This window comes from Lolium rigidum, chromosome 5, assembly GCF_022539505.1.
Source record: "Lolium rigidum isolate FL_2022 chromosome 5, APGP_CSIRO_Lrig_0.1, whole genome shotgun sequence".
In the NCBI taxonomy this organism is placed as follows: domain Eukaryota; kingdom Viridiplantae; phylum Streptophyta; class Magnoliopsida; order Poales; family Poaceae; genus Lolium; species Lolium rigidum.
Window position 1 is genome coordinate 155,508,208 of NC_061512.1, and position 20,912 is coordinate 155,529,119.

At 48.8% G+C, this 20,912-nt stretch overlaps 3 protein-coding genes across 3 annotated transcripts; 1 reads left to right on the plus strand and 2 right to left on the minus strand.

Moving 5' to 3' along the window:
• Positions 1-227: 227 nt before the first annotated feature.
• On the plus strand, positions 228-2,604 carry LOC124651348 (CASP-like protein 5B3). The gene is made up of 3 exons (XM_047190440.1): positions 228-490; positions 1,564-1,696; positions 2,177-2,604. The coding sequence occupies exons 1-3, from the start codon at positions 360-362 to the stop codon at positions 2,378-2,380; spliced, it is 468 nt and encodes a 155-aa protein (XP_047046396.1). The 5' UTR covers positions 228-359; the 3' UTR covers positions 2,381-2,604.
• A 732-nt stretch (positions 2,605-3,336) lies between these two features.
• LOC124653137 (protein RDM16-like) lies at positions 3,337-6,580 on the minus strand. The gene is made up of 7 exons (XM_047192201.1): positions 6,526-6,580; positions 5,905-5,976; positions 5,704-5,830; positions 5,190-5,609; positions 4,909-5,103; positions 4,666-4,829; positions 3,337-4,581 (listed from the first exon to the last, which is right to left on the minus strand). The coding sequence occupies exons 1-7, from the start codon at positions 6,555-6,557 to the stop codon at positions 3,717-3,719; spliced, it is 1,875 nt and encodes a 624-aa protein (XP_047048157.1). The 5' UTR covers positions 6,558-6,580; the 3' UTR covers positions 3,337-3,716.
• Positions 6,581-8,867: 2,287 nt separating this feature from the next.
• LOC124653138 (U3 small nucleolar ribonucleoprotein protein IMP3-like) lies at positions 8,868-10,608 on the minus strand. Its single transcript, XM_047192202.1, has 4 exons — positions 10,475-10,608; positions 10,174-10,281; positions 9,305-9,379; positions 8,868-9,099 (listed from the first exon to the last, which is right to left on the minus strand). Exons 1-4 carry the CDS (start codon positions 10,606-10,608, stop codon positions 8,868-8,870), a joined length of 549 nt encoding a protein of 182 aa, XP_047048158.1.
• Positions 10,609-20,912: the final 10,304 nt, after the last annotated feature.

Genomic DNA, 20,912 nt, shown 5'->3' on the forward strand with positions numbered 1-20,912 from the left:
GGCTGGAAACGATGTAGAAATATCCAAGTGCTACTAGCAGAGGTACCCCCAGGCAGGCAGTGGATGCTCAGTTACTCGCGTTTCATCTGTCCTTCACAGTTTCACGGCATTTCAACCACGAGGAGAGGTCAGGTACCCCACACGGTGGACGTCACTCGTTTACATATTCTTTCGTTTTCGCAGCGAGCAGAGCTCCCCCTCTCATCGTTCCTGCCATCAACTTTCCCATCCCACACGAGCTAACTGCACACAAGAACGGCTACAGATCCTTCCCGGCGCTGCTAAGCTAGGCAGCACACTCGCCGGCTTCGATCTCCACCCCCGGCGGCAGCATCTACCCGACCGATCGACCCAAGGAGATGAAGCTCATCGCGGGAAGCCCGGGGACATGGAGCGGCATGGCGCTGCGGGTGTTGCAGTGCATCTTCGCCGCCGCATCCGTCTGCACCATGGTCACCGGTTTCGGCTTCTCCAACTACACCGCCTTCGCGTAAGTTCTTCCTCCCCACCACCCCCGATTTCAGTTTCTTCGCATACCTTAGATTGCATTTTGGGTCCGTCAGGGTTTTGGCCTTAGGTTGGGTGATTTCTTCTCTTGCTTTCGAACTGGCGTTATAGCCCCTTTTATTTTCGTTCCCCTTCCATCACCACAAGCGTTTGGATAATTCGCCCTAGTTACAGTTTTCTGGGCGAAGATTTCTGAACAAAAGACTAGATTGTGTTGGTGTCTAGCAAGTAGTATAAATTTTCCTTCAGCATCATGTCATACAAATCACTTCACAATTTATTGGAGGCGCCACTGGAGAAGGAATTGACATGTTCCTGGATTCTTCCAATAAGAACCTTCACTTGCTGTGACTTCGTCCAGAACTCAGAGTAATACACTTAATTTCTGCACCTCTATGTAAATAAAAACCTACCTGGGTTCAGTGTTCAGGATTTGGCACACATTAAATAACTGTATTAGGGTGTTTGTAAGGATTTCTGAAACAGAACTCGGATGTTGAGGGGCCGGGATTAGTGAGACTCATTTCTCTGCAGAACGGGGTGAACGGCACCATACTCTCTTTTTTTTACTGAACAGAACCATACTTGTTAGTTGTTACTGTACAAGGGAACTGGACTATTTCTGCACCATATGCTTTCCCTGTGTTTGTGTTTTTTGTGCCCACATGTGTAACGAGTTTAGTGTTTCTAATTTACCTGTAGTAAAATTTTCCAGTGATATGTTTTATCAAAAACATGTACACTATATTTTATTTTTCGACATCTGAAGTGTCTTGACTGTTGTATGTGTGCCGGTGTGCTCCAGTAATTTATCCTTTCAAATCAAGTTCTTGATTAATCTTCAGAATTTCTTGGTTGCTGAGATTATGAGCTGCATAAATCTTCAAACTCCGATGATTTATCCTTTCATATCAAGTTCATATTAATGAGATTGTGAGCTGCATAAATCTTCAAATTTTTTATTACTCTTCGGAATTGCTTGGGCAGGAGCTCAAGTGTTTTTTTCCTTCACATCATCTAACCTAATGAGCGTGTTATGGTTTCTCTTTATTTCAGCTACATGAACACTGTGTTGATCCTGCAGTTTATGTGGAGTTTGGGCCTTGCTTGTGTTGATATCTTCTCCCTGAGGAACAAAAAGGATCTTCACGACCCCGCTATCGTAACCCTCATTGTTTTCGGTGACTGGGTAGGTCATTCACTTTATCTTCAAAATCGGATGATGTTCGTTGGTTTTTCGTAATGACTTGAAAGCATGCGCTGAGACAATTGAATTCAAACTCTTAATCAGAAGTCCTTAAAACTTCTTGCTCAAATGGAAATTGGTAAGCGGGAGTTAGATGGAGCACCTGCGCAAAAAGTCTTTTTAAGGATGTCTTCTTCTCTTAAAGGGAGGTAAAACTAGAATTTAGCCAATAGAGAAGCACGAGTTGCTCTTGTCCTGAATTTTTTTCGTCAGTTAGGGATAAAAAACTGGTGAACCAACTGTATAGTTCATCGAAGGTCCTATTTTTCTGTTGCAACTGATCACTGCCATTGTTCTCAGCCAAAGTTGTTACATCGCACAGTTAAAATGCCTTGCAAAATAATTTTTGACTCGAGTGGTTTTTGGAATGTTGAACAAGCAAGGTCCATCTTATTGATCACAGCAACTGTCCATTCATTGCAGATCATGTCTGTTCTCGTTTTCGCGGGAGCCTCTGCCTCCGCCAGTCTGGTGATCCTCTTCACGAAGGATTTGGACTTCTGCAAGGTATACTGGCGACTGGCATGCAGTCAGTTCGTGCTTTCGACCATCTTGGCGTTCATGGTGTGGGCGGTGGACGCTGCATCTTCTTTCTCCGGGTTCTGGCTACTGGTCTCTTTCTTCTAGCGGTCTCACATGCCATGGTGTGCTAATTGTCAGTCAACAGTACAGCGATTGCAATGTGCTCGGGGCACTTAGATTTGAGATGATGGACAACATAATCCTTCATGACTTCTAGATATATCGTCTGTTTGATAGCTCATCTTTGTTTCGGGAACTGGTTATGACTTATAGCATCCTGTGTGTAATAGTTATCGTTTTGATGATGTGGAACCATTAATATGGAGAGTAATTATACATGGAGATAAGTCAGGACTCTACCTGAAAAATGCTCTGGTTCTCAATCTTCTCACCTGTCAGGTGTGCAATGGAACAATGGCGAAAAGGATGTAGCGTCCAGTTGCATACATTTCCCTTGAGCCAAAAGAAATGTGTTCAATATATGTTCAGAAGGAAAGTTAAGTTTGGTCTTTAGCCTGCTCTATAAGACTATAATCAGGCTTTTCCCGCCATTTTATATAAGCCACGGATTCTGTAAAACAAACAATTACAAGAAGCAAACTGGATATCATAAGAAGTATAAGTAGACAACCGCGGTGCAGTCCTGTGGAAGTATGACTGGTGGAAGGGCTTTCAGAAAATACGCTAGATTGGCATCTAACAGAGAAAACCGGTCGAAACATTTTTTAACCAGAGCCAACCGACTATGCTGAACATCCAGGAAGCAAGACAATGCTTCTAATATCAGCACAGCCCAAAGCATACGCTTTAGCCTCCATTTGTCTTACCCAAGTTCAGGAGCATGATAATCTGTCGCAGAACTCTGCTGATGCAACACCATGCACCATTTATGGTTGGTTCACCACTTCACCAAGGTCATAATTTCCACATCATAATCCTTATATATTCAATGCAGGAACAAAAATGCGGTCACATAAGATAGCTCAAGGAATATACAAGCATGAATATGAATGAACAGAAAAGAAGTTTCGATCATTACTAGTTTAGAGATCACAACAGCATTCATCAAAAACAGTGTGTAGCAACTTATTCAAACTAGCATCGGACACAACTCCTTAGAATCAATTCGCAACATAACAGTATGCAAGGCCTGCGCAGCCTGAGCTCTTAAACTGATATGACTGACTAGATACATCTGAAAGATATACCGCAAAATTCCAACAGCTCTTCCATGTGTTCAGTGTCTAGATAACGTAAGCAGTACTACTCAGTCCAACAAGCATATCAACAGTCTGAAAATGAAATGTCCGTAACAATTCAAAGTACTACTCGGTCCAGTACTAGAAGTAGGCTTTTGCACGTAAAGCAGCCTCACAACCTGCATGTGACTAGTAGAGCAATCCGCAGCAATTACCCTCCATGAATTGAACGGAAGATGAGCTCAAGACGAATCTTCTGAAAAGTTGACAGCCAGATCCCAGTAGTGTGGAACAGAAGCATCTGCAAACACCTTCTTGGCAGCAGCCTCGCTGCGGCACTGGTGCACACTGAACTTGGTAAAGGTGCGCTTCCCAACACTACCTTGCCATACTAATGCACAGCTATTCACCGGCTTGTCTGGTTCATCCTCAGCGTCATCCTCGCCACCAACTGCAGCAGCCCAGTCAATCCGGTTCAGCATCAGCTTATTGTACCTCTTGATTGATTTCTTCCCTCCTTCCACAACCACAACACTTATACCATCTGCGATAACTGCAGCACCAGTCAGCCGGTTCTCTTGAGCATTCACATCAACTTTAAAGCGTGTCTGAGGGTGTGATAGGTCTCTGATTCTGTACACACAAACAATCCAGTCTAGTGTGTTGGGATCATCAAAAAGCTTCCTCTCCTTCTTCTCACGGCGCTCTGCTGGTGTGAGTTTGCGGGCAATATTGCGGTCCACGTGAGCCTGCTCACGCTCTGCAGCAGCCGTTCGTATTTCCATCTCCATACGTGTTGGATCCTGTGTAGCCTCTGCACCCAGTACTTTCATAAGGTTGCTCATCTTGACCTTGGGCTTTGGTGGCTCCAAGAGGCCTTGCCTAATCATTTCTTGCCTATCTTTTTCCTTTGCGAGGCGCCTCTGTGTTCTGAGCTTCTTCTGCTCCTTCTTAGTCAGTTTAAGAGGCTGAGGCGGTGGCGGTGCAGGCTCAGCAGGTGGTTCCAATGGCTCTGGATGTTCTACATAGATGGTTATCCTATCCATATTAAGCTTTTCCAAGGAAATGTCGTCCTCATACGTGGCAGAAATTAAAATTTTCGAGTCCCTGCAAAATATAGAGTATGCATTAGTTGCTGTATACTGATAAAGGGGGTCTGGGAACAATCAACAGAGGGTGGTAGCGGCAAACCATGGCTCAATGTCAGGAATCTCTTCCTTCTGCTTTTGCTTTGGAGGCCTTCCACCGGGAGCAATTTCAATTAGGTTTGGATTCATGTCTACTTCGACCTTTGCCTTAGCAAGTTGAGCTTGTTTTACTTTAAGCTCTTTAGCTTGTGCATCACCAAATTGACTCTGCATAAACAAACTTTTAAGTTCAGCTACCAAAGATACAGTAAACTAAAACATGACCAACAGGTAAGTTTTCAGAGACCTTAATCCTCTGCAATTCAGCCTGCCTCGTAAGCTTGCCTTCCTCAACAAATATGAATCCTGGCCTTTTAGGACGAAGGAGCTTGGTTGGGTTGATGCCCATCCTTTCATCAAAATGAACAGTAGATTTTGCAAGTGACTCCAAGTCAGGTTTGATAATCTGGAATGCATCCTTCTTCTGCTTGTTAATGTTGACCTACCAAAGGTTGAACCAAAAGTAGCAGGTCAATGTACAGAACTATACATCATATTGAAATATATGCTAAGTTACAGAAGTTTTACCTTCAGAGTACTCAGACTGCTTGGCTTGGTCATGCTGATAACATTCCCATGCTCATCAATTTCCCTACCTTGAGCATCAAGACGGAGAACAGGAGCCTTGGCGGGTCTTTGAGAAACAGCTAATTCACTGGATGTACCAGGGAACATGTTGATAACAGGTGCAAACTGTGGATCCTGGCGAAATCCCATACTAGCAGCAAGCTCTTGTGCTCGCTTCACAGCATCCAAATTGGGAATGTTGGTAAGGCCTGAAATACCAGCTGCAACAGCTGCAGCTGCTGCCATCCCAGAGGCAATACTAGCAGGCAGTTCAGAAGCCGCACCAGCATGTCCTGAAGACGCACTCGAGCCAGAAACAGGCTGGGTTTCTTTCTTAGGAGTTTGTGCATCAGAAAGAGCAGTACCAAGTTTATTATTAAGCTGTGGGGGAAATCATGAACTTAGAATGGTTGCAAAATTATAAGAAGAGCAATGAAACTGAAGCAAAGGACAGGCAACAGATGTAATGTCTTACCCCAGATAACCTCTTGAGTTTTTCTGAAAGTTCCTTCTTCAGTTGCAAAGCTTTTTTAGCTTTGGCTAAAGCATCAAGACTTAAGTTACTACTTCTGCCAGCAGCTGAATTTGGAGTTCCATCTGTACTAGATTTTCCAGTAACTTGATCAGATCTAATACTAACTCCCCCATTTTCATTGGTGGTAGTAATCGAAGATACCTTTGAAGCAACAGGATCAGCAGATGGCACCGCAACAGCAGGTGCAGAATTAAGCGGCTGCTGAGCACCAACCTGCAAAATATAATATGCAAAGTCAGCATAGAAAAGGCTCCAATGATGAACCTCAAATCGACATTTTGAAGAGAAAACAAGAAGTGCAGAACGAATTTCTTCCAAAGAGAACTTGTCTTTATTTGGCTTACCCTCATGTATTTACTAAAGAAATATCATATACACCAGTAATGTTCTACAAATTACACATGCAACAGCATCTCTTTCTTAAGGTTTCCATTATAAATCAGGAACCAGTACATAGTATATATAACTATCACTAACTAGAAAACTCTGACATCATCAAATTGGTACTGAACCACATTAGGAAGCACTATACACCAGCAATGTACACTACAATGAATTACACGAATGCATGTCAAAGGAAAAAATTACATAAATGCAACATCTCTTTCTTATGAATTCTATAACCAGAAACTAGTGCGTAGGGTAACTATCACTAACTAGAAAACTCAAAGTTCATCAAACTGGTACTGAAGCACAATAGGAACCACTTGCCCAAATTTCAGAAACATAAATCAAATAGCTAGAGCACAGTAGGATACTTACATTAGGCGCAGCGCCGTTGTGTGAATCTCCATTAGCACCAGGCTCTACCTTCTTGTGCTCACGAGACGAGTTATCCCTACCCCTCTTCTGATCACCATTCTCGTCCCCATCATCGAACCTCCTGCGCTCCCGCCGGGGCCTCTCCTCCTCAGTCCGCGGGGCCGGATCCACCGCCGCGGCCCTGGCCCGCTTCCCACTCTCCCGGTCAGCGGCGGGCTCCTCGCCGTCGCGGCGGCCCCCGCTCTCGTGCTCCTTCCGCTTCCGCGACGGCTGCTCGCGGTCGGCCGGGTCCGCGGAGTCCCGCGGCGCGCGGCTGGACGACCGGTCGCGCTTGGCGGGGGGCGGGGACGACTCGGAGGGGGAGCGCGAGCGGCGCCGGCGCGCGCGGCGGCGGTCCTCGTCGGCGACTGCGGCAGCGGAAGCGTCGTCGCCGCCGCCGCGCTTGTGGTGGCGGCGGTCGTCCTCGGCGTCGCGCGACTTGTGGTGGCTCCCGTCGCCGTCGTGGCGGCGGCGCCGGTGGCGGTCCTCGTCGCGGTCCCGCGCGGCGTGGCGGTCGTCGTCGCGGTCCCGGTCCCGGTCGCGGCGGGAGGAGCGGTCGTCGTCCCGGTCGCGGTCCCGGTCCCGGCGGGAGGAGCGGTCGCGATCCATGGAGGGGGAGGGAGGATTGGGGTTCTCGCGGCGCCGGAGATGGGGGCGGAGCGGCGCTAGGGTTAGGGCGGGGCGGGGCAGGTGCGTGGTGCCAGGCGCCGCTAATGGGCTGGGCCGGGCGATTCCGAGGCGACAGAGGGGTTTAAGAAGGTGTTTGGTTCAGCTTTGTTAACATAGACGGTGCTGGAAGGAATCAGATCTGAGGTGGAAGAGCAAACACGGGTTGGGATTCCAGAGAAGAAGCACTGCAACTGCAAGGAAGATGATCGGCGACCGCCTCTGCGCTCTACCCGCGCCGGCGCCGGCGCCGCGGCTCGCCGGAGGAGAGACGCAGCACGAGCGAAGTCGGTGCTGACTCGCGACGCGATTGTGGTTTACAATGAACCAAACATGACTACTAGCGGTATGAGATTAAGAAAAAAAACTGAAAATGAATTATCCGGCATGCAATGTTTGAGAAATTGAAAAGGGATTTATAAAAACAAAGTGGTAGTTCCTCCCCCTGGCGCGAAGGAAGTTTCAGCTCCTTCCTTTCCCGCTTCCACTCAACCCGCCGCGCCCGATTCCACCGCCCCGCCCATCTCTGGCCATCGTAGCCTCCGCAACCGAACCGACATGGACTCAGTCGCCCCTCCGCCGCTCCCGAGCAAGGGCGCACGCGGACCAGCTGCAACGATCGCATCCGGATCTAGCGCTGCCACGGAAGCCACCACCGACCCCGTCGTCGTCGCCGCGCCTCTCGCTGCTGCAGCGGCCGGAAAGCGGAAGCGGCTGGAGCAGCACGTCGTCCCCGAGCCTCCAACTGGCCCGGCGCTCCCCGCTGCAGTTGTCCACGTCGTCCCGGCCAAGCGGGTGAAGCGGCCGATGAGCAAGGTGGCGGCCGCGGCGCCGGCGCCGAAGAAGCCGGCTCCAAAGAAGGCTGCGAAGAAGCCACCGGCGGCCAAGATGGCGTCGGTTGTTGCCTTGACTGCGGCGGTGGTGCCTACACCGCCGGAGCCGGTCGATGCGCGCAAGGTGGTCGATGAAAGTCCCGAGGTTGATGACGCGCCGAAGTCGTTCGTTGGCATGCTCAACGATGCTGCCGTGAACATCGACACGCCGCCGCTTGCGGACTACGGTGACTACAACGACGGGGTGGTGGCCAAGGCGAAGGGGAGAGCGATCCGGACCGGCAACTACATCGAGTTCGAAGACGTGATCTTGATCAAGGCTTGGGAGGCGGTTTCGATGGATGCCGTGACCGGCACCGATCAAACCGGCAAGAGGTATTGGCAATGCATCGGGGATAAGTTCTTCCAATTGATGCCGTGATCACTTCCCTCTTTCATGATGTGATGTTCGATCTTCTTTTGATGTCGTGTTTCATGTATGATTGAGTACTCTGAACAATCTATTTTGCATGATTATGTTACTGCATTTGTGAATTACCGAATAATTTGGATAAATCCTACGTTTGCGGTTTGTGGTTTCCGTTTTTCGGCCTCTAAAACACGTTTGGGGTGGCCTGAATAAGGGGATATGGGATTTGCGGTTTGGGGGATCTGCTAGAGATGCTCTTAAGCATTTGCACTTTATAGCTGTTTAGGTTCATTACACAACATACGTGGTAGCCTGAGATTCAGGTTTCAAAAATATCAAAAGCGTAGCTACACCGAATCACCGACGGTCCCAAACTTTCTGCTAAACTACATTCCTCAAATCATGGCATCATAATCATCCAATGCACCGTTATACTCCATGACCTTCTTCTTGATCTTCGAGGTATCCACCCAGGTGATGAAGTCCTGCATGTTTCTCGTTACAAGAAAGGCTGGGTCTGTGACCGTCTCTGGGCCTACACGCACATGCCCTTGTTGGATGTAGGTGACAGCCTCTTTAAGGTGTTCCGCAAACTTGAGCTTCACCAGAACTGTTGCGAGTCTACGCCTACAATAGTTCAGCAAACGATATGGTAAGTGAAATATGATATGTCATATTGATTCATAGTTCTTACAATACAGCTACTAGCGCTATCGAGTGATTCATGTCAATGAACACCTCTAAAAGACTACTTGAAAATAAAATGCACTTTAATGAAGCTAACAATGATCGAAGGGTAAATCATTGCTGTAACTCAGGGAAAGATAGGGACCTGCAGAAGGCGCTCACTGAAAGTTTCTCGCAATTGACCAAGCTCTTTTTGGTTGGAATTACACCCATATTGAACCTGAAATTTAAGAAAACTTCCTTAGACTACGCAAATGAGCAGGAAAGTAAAGTATCGAGGATAAACTAAGCGGCAAGCAAGAAGGTAGAGTGCAATTTAGGGAACGATCTATCTATGATCTGTGCAATATTGCAACCGATTTGTATGACTATGCTGTTGATTATATGACAATGCGATTACTATTAATTTGTATGTAAAAGAATTTAGAAAGTTCAATTTTGGAGGAGTGAATTCCACTTTTTACCCTCTAGTTGTGCATTTCTGACACTAATTACCCCGCCGAGTGAAAATTCGTGTAGATTACCAATTTTGAAAGATTTGGACCCTTGTTTTCTGATGTGTATCCATTGGAAAAGGTGTTAGGTGATGATCGGGGTCCAAAATTATCAAGACGATAGTGAGAAATGGACAAATATGGACTAAACAAGTATGGGCATAATCGTCCATGAGGCCCTCTGATATTTACATATTTTATCGCTCCACATCGACATATGATGCCTATCCTATCGAACAATTACAAGAAAGGTGTTAAATTAGGGCGAAATCATGTTTAAAGTCTCCAAAATAGGATATTTTGGTAGAAGCTCCACTAAATGAGGTAATATGTGTCACAATTGCAAAACTACAGGGTAAAAAGTGAAATTCACTCATTTTGGAGATTGGTTAGGAACCAGGTTTTTTTAGCGGAGTAAATATACTCCTCTAGAAGAATAGGAAGCCGTTTACACATCTATCTAAATTATACTCCATTCATGTTTTCCCAATTATAAGTGATCGGTTAGAGATGCTCTTACAGCTTATCGATCAGCATGTCCGTCATCTCGATCCTGAAAGGGTCCCTGGGATCCATTTGCTTTATGATGTTCACGAGCTTCTGCGTCATGCAGCAGATCCCATTGTACCTGCCGGGACACAACCATCACAAAGTTAATTACAGAACAACACCCCCAACAAATTGCTCACGTAGACGACGATATCTCCAACTGAAACACGAGCAGAACAAATCCTGGAAGCGATCAGCACAATGCGAAATTGATCCATAAAGCAGTGGAACAAATAGGGGATCGATTAGGCGAGAGCGGGCAGCGTGTATACTTCTTGTAGTCGTCCCTCTCGACAAGGATGTAGCGCTGCGTGACGGCGGCCTCGCGGTGGCCGCCCTCCCGCGGGTACTCGGGGAAGTTGGTCCTCTTCAGTAGCTTCCTCTCGTGGAACCCGAGCTTCCTCATACTCTCTCAGGCAAGGTATCTGTCGAGCGTGGGAAGCGGCGGCGGCGATCGGTTCGGTTCTTCGGTGTTTTAGAGGAGCAGCCAAAGGGAGGAGAGGCGCGCGGCGGCGGATGGCGGTATGGCGGTATGGCGGCGACGGGCGCCCGGTGTTGCGATGGTTCACGGGTGGCGGCAGATAGGGTTAGAACCGGGCGAGAATTTGGTGAGGGTTCAACAAGACTTTTTATTATTGTTACAGCAAAAGTAAAATGATTTTTTTATTATTGTTACAGCAAAAGGAAAATGGTGATTTCGAGCGGGCATGTCTCGCCAAGAGATGCTTGAGCAATGCGTCTGCAACTAACTTGTGTATCTAGACAAACTAAGATAGTGTATTATTTTTGGACAAAGGTAGTACTTATGTGTAATTTCTGAATTTTTTTTTTTTTTGAACAGATAAGGGCCATAAGGGTCTGGAATCCACATTATAATGGCGGTAGGCAACCTTTATAGAAAGGACCTGGAAAAAAGAAAAATTACAACATGGACTAATTTTTTTGCACTAAGAAATCTGAAAGACGTCGCAAAAGCGTGATCGAGTCCCTGGTCGCCGATGATAAAGTTGGGCTCCCAGACACGGCCATCCGTGCATCCACCTCGGACAACACCACTTGGAGATGCTTGAACTTACTCAGCCGCATTGTACCCATCGAAGATCCTCTGATGTAGGAGAAGAAACTTGAGTTATCAAGCTCAAGGGCAGCAGGGCCATCCCCATGGACGGAGATAAGGGAGGCGAACCTACGCTGTCGCTTGGAAGCTATTGCAGGAGTTGCAGATTCCGTTGGCTCCCAAAACCACATCCGGCTCACAAGGGCCACGGTACTCCTCATTTCTTTCCTACCGTCACCACAACCGACCAGAAGGCTAAGAGCTGCACCGACCCCGCCGATGAAGAAGCGGTCACCAAGAACCAACACCACATAGACCTTGACCTCCACATGTGGAGGATGTACTTCAAGCTTATTAAAAAGAGACGACGGAGAGAAACTCCTCCCCATCTCCGGCTCCAAACTCTAGAGCTCCATGGTGAGGAACAACACCACGACCGGTCGACTGACGCAGCTCGGATGCATCAGCCACCTAGATCCCTTCGACATAACAACACTCTCCTAGATCTAGAGTACCATACTAACATGGGATCCCCGCTTCACCTCTCCCAATCACTCCAGCCAGCGATGTCACCGGAGGAGGGCGAGAGGGGAGCCGGGGAAGAGAAGATGACTCTCAAGGTGTAGATAAGAGAGGAGGAGAAGAAGGAAAGTGAGAACTATCCCGTTCCTTCACTTCCTGATTTTTTTTTAAAGGTTCCTTTCAAGAATACGAGTCCATGACGTTAAAAGATTTTTTTTTTGGAAAAGGGTGTAACTATTTTCTCAGTTAGATGATATCACTAATTCTTAGTTGCAGCTCATTTCCAACTCATGACTAACACGAATCACAATGCAAATCTAACTGTTGGGATCATTTTTCTTTGTTGCGTTTGCACTTACAGTTAAAAAAGACCCCATTTGTAAACTAAAAAATACTCATTGCAATCAACCTTTTACAACTTATATACTTATATGTATGAATCACGATGTATCAAACAGTGTACGACTTGAGCACGAACTTAGAGAAGTAGGAAATCCCCAAAAGGGCTCGTACGAACCATAATTGGTTGTACTACACGATGCCAACAATCTAAAACTTTAAATACGCTTCAAGTGCCGTTGGCTATGTATCGTGCGTATCGGTGGATGGCATTTTGGGAGGGAAACTTAATCAATTTTACCTAAAAAAATATACGAACTGCGAAATTTTAGATCTAGATTAATTGTTTGAATACCCCGGTTCAGGCTCCGCTCCCGTCGCCACCCCGAGGTGACCGGGGCGCCCCACCTCGCCCGAGAGGCACAGCGCCCCGCCTCCCACTCCTCCCCGGCTGCCGCCGCAGGCGGGAAGCCCGCGTGGTGCCGGCGGTGCCGGTGCTCCTCTTCTCCGCGCGCTAGGCGGCCCGGCAGGGCGGCCCCTTCCTATCTCGCGGCACAGTCTCCGACTAATGCCGCGCGCGGCGGGCCGTGCGGTCGCATCGGCGCCTCGTCGCCTCGCTCCGCATCGCGCCATGGTCGCTCCCCTCCCGCGCTTCAGGCAGGCCAGTTGGGGCGGGCCGCGGCCTCACGGTGGGGAGGGTGGATGTCGATGGCGGCGGCGCCCCTCATGGTGCTGCTCCAGCCGGCGGCTGCTGTGGGCTTGGGCCTTAGGGTTTCGGCCATATCTGGGCTTGGGCCCAGATCTGGGCCTGGTAGGGCCTGGCCGGAATTCCTTCTGCCGTAACGGGCGTGGTGGCCTTCGGTCGCGGCGTTGGATCTGCATTGGCGGATCTTGCAACCTCTAGGTCCATTTTGTCCGGGTTTTTTCTGGAACAGGGTTCCTAAGTCAGCGCGTGCTTGCCGGGGTAGGCAGCATGTACTGCAGGTGCTCTTGCGGATGTAGTTTCTTCCTCCGATCTATTGTGGTCACGCTACTGCAGGGTTTGGCATGTTGTGGATGTTGCAGCCGTCGTGGTGCCGCCGATCCAGCGTCGAGCGACGAATGTTTCCGGGTCTGGCCGGGTTGGCCAACCAGCTCTTGCGCCCCTCCTGAGGGTGACTTTGGCTAGGGCTAGGTCATAGTGTGTCTTGGGTTGGAGGTGCGGTAGCGAGTTTTGTTCTGTCCGCTCTGCGTCCTCGCCCCCGTTTCGAACTGATGGATTTCGTTCCTCTGCCTCAACCAGCTAATCTTGATGGCCCCGCTTTGGGCAAGCTTCTCTTGTAGTTTCTTGTGGATCACCCTTTGATCTCTCGCTGGTGTTCCAGCCCCCTCACCTCGTCAGCCTGGCTGCCTATACATGGCCTTGCTTCGGTAGCTGATTGCTCGCCTAGTGCCTTGGGGGGCTTTGCTAGGTCGGCGTCTGGTCGTAGTTTCGGACGGTGTGCTTATCCCAATGTCACTGGAAGATGTTGTGTTTCTGGTCTGGACCTAACCCGAGCTCAGGGGTGGTGGTTCGGGGTCTGGGTGAAAGCTTTACAGGACCTCGATCTCTGCCGACGACGATGACGCACTCGTGCGTCATGCACCTTCTTGGAGGCGTCACCGCAAGAACCCCTCCCCTTTGGATCCTCAAGTTCTGCTAGGCTGCTGACCCGTCGTCGAGTCCCCCTTGAGTTGTGGTGTTGATGCGTCGGAGGTTTGTCGGCGTGGACTAGGACGTGCTCGCTCCGGTGCAACATAAGACAAGGCTCCCTCAACCTGGCACTTTTCGGCGTTCTTTTGTGTTGTCTTTTGTTGTTAGTTTTCGGTTTGCGTTTGGTGTGTGTTGTATCTCTTGGTGTAACTCCTGGCCGGTTGATGGCTTCGTTAATTCAAAGCCGGGCTCATTTCGAGCCTTCCGTCTAGATTGTTTGAATACAAGTGCAGTGACTCTTGGTCAGCGCATAGGACCAATGCAGGTAGAAATGGAACCCTTGGAAGATGAGATTTTATGGAACCTTGATTGACCTTTGTACTGTCAATAAATTAAGGAAAAAAAAGATATTACACCATGAAAATCACTATCCATTGACTACCATTGCGTAAGTTTGAAATCAATGAGGCGAGGGAGCAACCCTGGCTAATAGCTCCACTACAACCGAGGGGTAATCGATGATGAGTTGCTCAAAACCCTCGCTCTTGAGAATCGCTTTTAGATTGCCTCTAGGTGGAGCAAGGAAATCGTAGCATGCGTCCTTGAGCACAGGACAACCATGCCGGTGAGCCAGCTCCAGAGTAGCAGCCACGGTGCTCGTGCTAATGTGTGCGCGTAGCTTGTCCGAACAGACGGACTTGAGCCTCTCAAGGTCGTACCTGTCCGCCGCAACAAGCAGATGCTGAGTCATGGCGATTCCGTCGTCGTCATGGTCGACAGCAGGTGGTAGGTTGCCTCTATAGATGAAATCGAGCATCGCCTTGAAAACCTGAGGCTCCATGTCGTGGATCCGAACCGAAGGGGCGGTGTTCTCCCTCATTGGCCCGGTGATCCGGTGAACAACGCCGCAAACACCGGCGACTGGGCGGCGAGGAACCGCCGGTGCGCCCGGAAGGTTTCGTCGCCGACCTCGAGGGACACGTCCGTCGGCACGTCGTCGGAGATGAAGCGGATAAGACCCTCGTGCACGTCGGCGGGTACCTGAGTCGGAGTAGGACTGTTCGGCGGCGCCTCCTCGTTCAGCCGCCGGTCGATTATGGGCACGCGGAATTCGCACCTGACGCTGAAGGCATCGTCCCTGAGGTAAGCCGACTCCTCCAGGGCCTTGTTGGTGATGAATCCGAGTCCGTAGTTTGATGGTTCGGCGTAGGTCATCCGTAGGGTGCTTTTGTACTCCGGTACCGGATTGCCGTCCGGGCCGAGCAAGAAGATCTGGTAGACCATGGGCACTTCGTCTTCGTCGGCGGCGGCGTCGCGATCATGGTACAGTAAGAATGTTACACTCCCGTAGTCTTTTGATGTGCAGCCGTTAGGGTAGTACCGCAGGTACCAGCGACGGCCTCCGGCAACGAATTTTGCAGATTTGATGTACGTGCCGCAGGTATAGTACATTTTGGTGGTGGAGTAGCCGCTTATCGCCATATCGTGAGAGACCGTCATGCTTGTTGCGACTACTGCAGACGCAGTGCGCGGTAGCATGCCGCCGGCGGAGGATGACATCGGACGCAGCGGAACGTTTGGCTTCAGTTACACCTCCGGCCTGCCTCTGCGTGTCTCTATTTTCTGCAACTAGTTACAAGGCTATGATCTTAATTCCGTGCTTATAAAGAGCAACATCGGCCGACTCTGGATCGTACAGGTGTACAACTTCTCTACGTACACGGAATCTAACAACTACTAGTACTTATAGCCGGACTCGGCTACAGCTAACTCCCTCAGAGCAAGTACAATAGAGTCCAGTCAGCTGACTATAAGACATTAAATAATATATTTTAGATGAGTTGGAAGAGAGAGAAGAGGAGAGAGAAGGGAGGTGGGCTACTATGCAATAGCCAGCTCTTGCAGCGTGCTCCTAGACAACTTTGTGAGAGTGAAATGTGGGCCATATATTAGTAAAATACTTCATTCTTATAGCCAACTATTGTACATGTTAGCTATATGGTGACTACAAATGACATGGCATCTTGTTATAGCCAGCAGTTGGCTATACTATTGGAATTGCTCTCATGCACTGCTAACTCTCAAAAAAAAAAAAACTACAACCACTGTTTCACAATTTTTTTCTAGATTCGTATATTCTGTTAGATTGTATTTACTTGCATATCAAGTTAGGGTTTAGGCTGGTGCGCTGCACCTCCTCCCCTCCCCTCTCCTATATAAACCATTGTATTCTTTCATTGTAATATCATCAATTATTATTATTATCACAACTTTACATGGTATCAGATTAAGGTTAGATTCTAGGGCATGTCTCCCACGCCTCCCACCCCGCCACCGCCGCCCCCTCCGGGGTTCTTCGAGTGGTGCGCCGCCATGGCCGCCATCGCGGCTGCCAAACCATCCACCTCATCCGCCCCACCTCCTATCGCCACCACCATCAACTTCGCTGATACAATCTCCGACGTTACTCCATTGATTCCCATCACTTTAGATCTCCTCAAACACAACTACTACCATTGGAGGCATCTTTTTGAGGTGCACTTGGGCCGCTGCAACCTCATGGCGCACGTCGACCCCAACATCCCGCCATCTCCCTCGGATTCCCGCCGGGTCAAGGATGATCTCGCTGTGATCCAGTGGATCTACCAGCGGGTGAGCACCGAGATTTTCAATCTCGTTTTCAGGGCTGCCACCAGCGCCGCCTCCCTTTGGGCAGCCCTCCGTCAGCTTTTTCAGGACAACGCCGACGCTCGCGTCAACACGCTCAACACGGAGCTTCGGAACACTGCCCAGGGCGACTTGCCCGTGGGGGTATACTGCCAGCGCCTCCAGACCATCGCCGATGAACTCCGTGAACTCGGTGATCCCGTTGAGGACAAACAGCTCATCAAGATCCTCCTCGTCGGCCTCAATCAGCAAGCAGCAGTCCTTCATCCCCATGATGCGGCCGTCTCCTTCCTTTGCAGAAGTCCGCTCCATGCTCTCCTGGGCGGACCGCGCCATGACCACTCAAGAGTCTCGCCCTCAGGCCTATGCTGCTGCTCCACGACCTCCTGCACCGCCATCGCCTCCGGCGCCGCCTGCGCCTGTTCCACCGCCAGGTTGGCGCCCTAGCCCCAACTATAGGGGCACCTGGCCTATCTATCGGCCGTCTGCACCACGGCCTCCTCCAACAGTGCCGGCTCCTCCACCTGCCCTGGCACCACCACCGGCTCCACCTGCAGCACCAACTTGGCGATCTTCTCAGGACCCTTGGACTGGCATGGTTCAGGCTTGGCCAATGCCCTGGACCGCGCCCTCTCATGTTGGCGCGCCACCTGCCTACACTGGTTCGTGGCAGCCCGGCGTGCATCCTCATACAGGCTCACCTGGCCTCCTTGCACCACAGGTCCCTGCACAAGCTCATTACGCTGCTCATTCACCGCCCATGATGCTGCACCATCGCCGGCTCCCTATGCCTCGCTGATGCACTCGCCGATGCCCTTTGCTATGGGTCCTTATGGCTCTTCGGCACCGGTCACTTATACTCCTGGAGGCTACTACTCGCCATACACCATGTACTCGACTCCTGCTGCACCGCCACCACCTGCGCCAGTACCTGCTCCGTCAACTGCACCGACTCCCTCTACTCCGAGCTGGGACCAAGCCGCGTTTCTACAGGCCATGAATAATTTTGCTGCTCAAGATAACTCAGGTACTGATTGGATTTTCGATTCTGGTGCTTCTAGTCACATGTCTTCATCGAATACTATGTTGTCAACTTGCATCCCATCTTATTTTTCATCCATTACATTAGGCGATGGTTCCTCCATACCAATTTCATGTGTCGCTCATACAAACCTTGCATCTTCCACTTCCAAACCACTCCTACTTAAAAATGTCTTAGTTGCACCAGCCCTCACTAAAAATTTAATCTCTGTTCGTCGTTTCACCACAGACAACTATGTTTCTGTCGAATTTGACCCTTTTGGCTTGTCTGTGAAGGATTTCATGACCAAGGCGGAGACCGCTCGCTTCGATAGCTCTGGCGACCTCTACTATGTTCATGGTGCTCCTGCGGCCTCGTCTCTATCATCCATGCTCGCCTCCGTAGATCTATGGCATCAACGCTTAGGCCATCCCAATAAAGCCACTTTATCCTCTCTTCTTAGTGATTTTTCGATCCCTTGTAATAAAGAGGTTCATAATCCCTCTGTTTGTGAGTTTTGTCAACAAGGAAAACATGTTCGTTTACCATTTGCGCATTCTACCTCTCATAGTACTTATCCCTTTGAACTTCTGCACTGCGATCTATGGACCTCTCCAACTGTGAGTCTCTCCGGTTTCAAATACTACTTAGTTATTTTAGATGATTTTACACACTTCGTTTGGACTTTTCCACTTCGCAACAAATCTGATGTCCACTCACTTTTTATCAACTTTAAAACCTATGTCAACACACTTCTTTTTACCCATAAAATTTATCCAATGCGACAATGGAAAAGAATTTAACAACTTTGCAAACCGTAATTTCTTTCTCCAACATGGCATTCTCCTTCGTTTCTCTTGCCCTTACACTTCCCCACAAAATGGCAAAGCTGAGCCATCACTCCGCACCATCAATGACATCGTTCGCACACTCCTCATTCAATCATCTTTGCCCTCCACGTTTTGGGCTGAAGCTCTTCGAACCGCAACCTATCTCCTCAATATTCGACCATCTAGCACTAACCCAAACACCACACCTTTCTACTCCCTTTTTCTCTCTCCCCCAAACTACACTGAGCTTCGCGTTTTTGGTTGCCTTTGTTTTCCCAATGTCTATGCAACTTCCCCAAACAAACTCTCTCCACGTTCCCTTCCTTGTGTCTTCCTAGGCTATTCAGATGAACACAAAGGCTACCGGTATTTTGATCTTGTAACCGGTCACATTCACATCTCTCGGCATGTCACTTTCGATGAAAACACCTTTCCTTTCGCCACTCGAACCTCTACACCTACTCCCACAACAGCCACCCCTCCCCCAGCCAATTCCATAAACCCTCACTTTTTCGTTCCTACCGCTCCCGATTCTCCTGCCACGGTAGTCCCTAACCCTGCCCCGGCGGACTCGGCTGCCCCGACAGCCCCATCAGCACCTGTGTCTCGACCACCCATAACCCAGGTTTACGCTCACCGCCCCAAAACTCCTGCCCCTCATGCTGCTGCGTCCTCCTCCTCCGCTGCGCCGGATGCAGCAGCTCCTCCTTCACATGTTGTTCCCGTTATCGCACCTCACAACGACCATTCCATGCGCACACGTGCCAAGTCTGGTTTTCGACTTCCTCAAACACGCCTCAATCTTCATGCTTCTCCAACTCTCTCACCTCTTCCTAAAACATACAAATCTGCTCTTCTTGATCGGAACTGGTCCGCTGCCATGCGCGATGAGTTTCATGCACTTCAATCCAATAACACATGGCAACTTATTCCCCGACCTCCCAATGCAAATGTTGTTTCTGGAAAGTGGGTGTTCTGTCAAAAATTTCATTCTGATGGCACTCTCTCTCGGTATAAAGCGCGTTGGGTTTGTCGTGGGTTCTCTCAACAACACGGTGTCGATTACGACGAAACTTTCTCTCCAGTAGTTAAACCTAGCACCATCCGAACCATTCTTAGTCTTGATGTTTCCTCTTCCTGGCCCATTCATCAACTCGATGTAAAAAATGCTTTCCTCCATGGTTCCTTAAACGAAGTCGTCTATTCTCAACAACCTTCCGGTTTCGAAGATTCTTCTTTTCCTGATCACGTTTGCCTTCTCCAAAAATCCCTCTATGGCCTCAAACAAGCACCCCGAGCCTGGTTTTAACGTTTTTCTACCTTTATTCAAACTATAGGATTCATTCCCTCTCGTTCTGACTACTCTCTTTTTGTTTACCACTCTCACACCCAGGTTGCATATCTCCTACTTTATGTTGATGACATAGTTCTCACTGCCTCCTCCACAACTTTTCTCACTCATATTATTTCTCTCCTACAAACTGAATTCTCTATGACTGGTCTAGGTTCCCTTCATCACTTCTTAGGTATAGCTGTCACTCGTGATTCTTCTGGTCTTTTCCTCTCTCAACGTCAGTACTCTATTGATCTCCTAACTCGGGCTGGAATGTTAGATTGTCAACCATCCCGTACACCTGTCGATACTTCTTCTAAATTTTCCTCGGATGGTGATATTTTTCCTGATCCGACTCTATACCGTGGCTTAACTGGAGCCCTTCAGTATCTCACTATTACACGTCCAGAAATATCATATGCTGTCCAGCAAGCTTGTCTTTACATGCATGATCCAAAAGTCCCGCATTTTAACCATGTCAAACTTATACTTAGATATCTCAAAGGTACATTAGATCATAGTTTGCATATCAACACCTCATCACCCACATCATTGACAGCATATTCCGATGCAGACTGGGTTGGTTGTCCAAACACTCGTCGATCCACTTCAGGATACTGTGTTTTTCTTGGCAACAATTTAATTTCTTGGTCTTCGAAGCGTCAGCTTACGGTTTCTCGCTCGTCAGCCGAGGCTAAGTGCTGTTGCTCACGCAGTTGCTGAAACAGTTTGGTTGCGTCAGTTACTTGTTGAGGCCACAGTGGTATATTGTGATAACATTTCAGCTGTTTACATGTCTGGAAACCCAGTTCAACATCGGCGGACAAAGCATATCGAGATTGACATCCATTTTGTTCGCGAGAAGGTCGCTTTGGGAGAAGTGCGTGTTCTTCATGTGCCTTCTACGGCCCAGTTTGCAGATATTTTTACCAAAGGACTTGCTACTACACCATTTACAGAGATTCGTTTCAGTCTCAACGTTGTCGAGCCCACGGTTGAGACTGCGGGGGGATGTTAGATTATATTTACTTGCATATCAAGTTAGGGTTTAGGCTGGTGCGCTGCACCTCCTCCCCTCCCCTCTCCTATATAAACCATTGTATTCTTTCATTGTAATATCATCAATTATTATTATTATCACAACTTTACATATTCATATGTACCACTTATACACTAAAACACCGTCTAAATACAAGTAAATCTAGACAAATCTATGATACTTACATTGGAACGAAGGGAGTACGATGAGTACTATAGCAAACTAATAAT